Consider the following 3,864-nt stretch of genomic DNA (forward strand, 5'->3'; position numbering starts at 1 on the left):
TTAAATTTTTTATTCTTCAAAATTAAATAATTGCCTGCCCACGAGTAATACGTGTTAAATTATCTCAGTAACTCTCATGTTTCCTTTAAAATGTAAACCTAAAGATACACCTAACCATGCCAATAGTTTTCGACTTTTCCCACGTTTTTCTTCCTTCAAATTATGGGAACATGTCTTTGAAGTTTCCTAACCTAAAAGAGCCGTACGTACCATTTAATATGACTAGAAAAAGACAGTTGATGTTCCTATCAATTTATAAACGTTTCCTAGCCATTTGTTTTCTTGTGAATCCCTGCGAATATCATTCTAATCTAAAAAATGATACATCAAATATACGGCCAAGATGAGTGGATCTTCATGGTTTCCAACAAAGATGTATTTATAAACACTGAGCCTATTTTTATGATCAAAACTATTTTAGGGATTCAAATTAATTTTTAGGAGTTTTTTTAACATATGCCGAAGGCCACATGCTATGATGCATTAAATACACCTACAAACTTTATTTTTCTACCTAAAATGCTCCCAAATTTGTTTACTACCAAATATAACCTCAAATACTTATTTCCAAATTATATTTAATGCATCTTAAGGTGTGCTCAGGGAACTCATTAACAAATTGAAATTTACCTCAAATACTTATTTTTCAGTTTTTTTTTTTTTTTTTTCTTATGGGCAAACTAGGCTTAGAACTTTGGATGGAGTTGCCGTTGCACAATTGATTACTAGAAATAGTTTAGATAGTGAAAAATGATTCAGACTCACATCCATTAGAAACGTGTCTTGACACATCCTTTGGGTCGATGATACCAAATGAGGCCTCAATGTTTTTTCTCCAAACTCAATTTCGAAATTAGAGAAGTTGGTATTTTAGGTTCTAGCTTTAAAGTACGTTTAATGTACTATGAGATTCGCTTTTTCTTGTTTGATCTTTGCTTTTTCTAAATGGGTTGATGGTCGTACAAAATCATCTCAAAGATTTAGACAATTTGATAATTCAGTAGAAATTCGGCTTAGAATAGTGAAGATTGTATACTTTTTAAATTAAATCATGTCCTTTATAATAATCTTGTATGTCATGAATTTCTTAGATTAGATTGTGACCTCAATTTGTTATTGTATATGACACACCTTGATAGATGCACCATATGTTATGTATTAGTGGTCAAGGACTGTTTTGTCTCTTCTACTACCTCTCGATTACTGACTCAACACTAATCCACCCATCTTTTCTTTGTTAACCTACGACTAGTACAAATTACCCTACTCCCATCATCCATTTGCCCATCTCTTTAAATAGTGAAACATTATTCTATAAAATCTCCAAATATAAATCATCCATTTGCCCATCTCCTTAAATAGTGAGACATTATTCAATAATCTTCAACAACAATGTATTCTTCATCATCTTCTTCTTTTTCTTCTTCTTCACCAGATGAAACCCTGAAAACAACCCATGAATCACAGCCGTCCAAACTTCCCATTAGAGAAATCCCAGGCAAATATGGCCTTCCTTTCTTTGGCCCATTAAAAGATCGTCTCGATTTCTACTACAACCAAGGCACAAACGACTTCTTCAAGTCTCGAATGAACAAATACCAATCCACCATCTTCAGAACCAACATGCCTCCTGGTCCCTTCATGGCTTCTAACCCTAACGTCGTTGTCCTTCTTGACGCCGTTAGTTTTCCCATCCTCTTCGACACCTCCAAAATTGAGAAAAAAAATGTCCTTGATGGCACGTACATGCCTTCCACCACCTTAACAGGTGGTTACCGCATGTGTGCCTATCTTGACCCTTCAGAGCCCAATCACTCCAAACTCAAAAATCTCTTCTTATCTCTTCTTGCATCTCTCCACGATAAATTCATCCCAGAGTTTCGTAACAGCGTAGATCCATTGTTCACGAATCTCGAGGATCAAATATCAATCAAAGACAAAGCTGATTTCAACACTATTTGCGATAACATGGCTTTTGATTTTGTGTTTCGATTGTTATTTAACAAAAATCCAACCGACACGAATATTGAATCGAAGGGTCCAAAAATTTTTACGAGATGGTTGTTTTTACAACTCGCTCCTTTGATCACACTTGGTTTGAAGTTTGTTCCGAACTTTCTAGAAGATCTACTGCTACACACATTTCCATTACCTGCGTTTCTTGTAAAATCTGATTATAAGAAACTTTATGATGTTGTTTACGAATCTTCGGATTCGATATTAGATGAAGCCGAGAAATTGGGGATCAAACGAGATGAAGCTTGTCATAATCTCATCTTCCTTGCTGGTTTCAATGCTTATGGTGGAATGAAGACTTTGTTCCCGGGTTTGATCAAGTGGATCGGCTTAGCAGGAGAGAAGCTACACACGCAGTTAGCTGATGAGATCAGAGCCGTTGTTAAATCAGATGGAGTAACCTTGACTTCATTAGAGAAGATGACGTTGACTAAGTCAGTGGTTTACGAGGCGTTAAGGATTGAACCTCCCGTTCCGTTTCAGTACGGAAAAGCGAAGGAAGATCTTGTGATACACAGTCATGATGCAGCGTTTGAAGTCAAGAAAGGTGAGATGCTATTTGGATTTCAACCGTTCGCTACTAAAGATCCTAAGGTGTTTGAGAATCCAGAGGAGTTTGTAGGGAATAGGTTTGTTGGTGAAGAAGGAGAGAAGATGTTGAAGTATGTGTATTGGTCTAACGGACGTGAGACGGAAAATCCGACGGAAGGAAATAAACAGTGTCCAGCGAAGGATCTAGTGGTTTTGCTGTCGAGGCTTATGGTAACGGAGTTTTTTCTCCGTTACGATACGTTTAAGGTTGAAACGGGGACACTCTTGTTAGGTTCGTCTGTCACAGTGACTTCGTTGTCCAAAAGGCTTTACTAGTACTTGCTGATGGTGCACGATGGGACGGTTTTGATTCACTCATGTTGGTACACGTGGCAGATTGTGATTAATGAGTGGGAGCCCACCATCGATGGGTTCCACTTGTTATAGTGGAGTGGACCTATCATCTATTTACATTATTAGAACGTTAAAAATTAATGTATTTTATCTTTGTTAATATGATTGACGATCAGCATTCTTTGTTTGTTTGTTTATTTGTTGGGTTCATATGTGACTTGTATCTTTTATATTTATATACTGTACCTTACTGTAATTATTTGTCAATTTTGAGTTGTTGAACTTGTGATTTAAGCTAATGTGCCTAGGAGCTTGGAAGGAGTGAATCACATGACATGGTCCCTTGTTCATCTAGCCCAAACCGATGTATTTTACTCTGGGTTTGGTTTCAACTATAAGTAATAGGGTTGAGTTGAACTGCGACCGAAAGAAAGGCTCAAATCCCAACCTAAACCCAAATTCACGTGAAAAAATAAAATCAAGATCACATTAGCTCACGTGTATTGAAGCATCTTGAAATTTAAAAAATTACCCCTATTGGGTTGCACATGTCCAAGATTGAAAGAAAGGCTCAAATCCCAACTTAAATCCAAATTTATGTGAAAAAATAAAATCAAAATCTCACATTAGCCCACGTGTGTTGAGCATCCTGAAATTTTAAAAAAAAATTTACCCTTATTAGATTACATGTATTATGCAATGTAAAATCTGTGAGTGTTGTGACGAAAAAGTTTGTGAGCAAACAATTTCTCCCAAAACTTGAGAAATGCCTAAATTTTCTAGTTAGGGTATGTTTGATTGCACATGGAAAATAGGGTGGAAAATCAATTTCTATGGAAAATGACATTTTCCAAATGTTTGATTGCACATGAAAATGAAAATTCATTTTCCACCCCATTCAAAAAGTCCACTAAATCATGGATTTCACTTTCCCACCTATATGGGTGAGAAAATGAAATCCAC

The 3,864-nt window shown here is 36.2% G+C and overlaps 1 protein-coding gene across 1 annotated transcript; it reads left to right on the forward strand.

Moving 5' to 3' along the window:
• The first annotated feature begins 1,322 nt into the window (after positions 1–1,322).
• On the forward strand, positions 1,323–3,118 carry LOC147403526 (allene oxide synthase 3-like). The gene has a single exon (XM_086439123.1). It carries the CDS (start codon positions 1,393–1,395, stop codon positions 2,881–2,883), a length of 1,491 nt encoding a protein of 496 aa, XP_086295249.1. The 5' UTR covers positions 1,323–1,392; the 3' UTR covers positions 2,884–3,118.
• The last annotated feature ends 746 nt before the right edge of the window (positions 3,119–3,864 follow it).

This window comes from Akebia trifoliata, chromosome 4, assembly GCF_017979445.1.
Source record: "Akebia trifoliata isolate Shusen 1 chromosome 4, ASM1797944v1, whole genome shotgun sequence".
NCBI lineage: Eukaryota > Viridiplantae > Streptophyta > Magnoliopsida > Ranunculales > Lardizabalaceae > Akebia > Akebia trifoliata.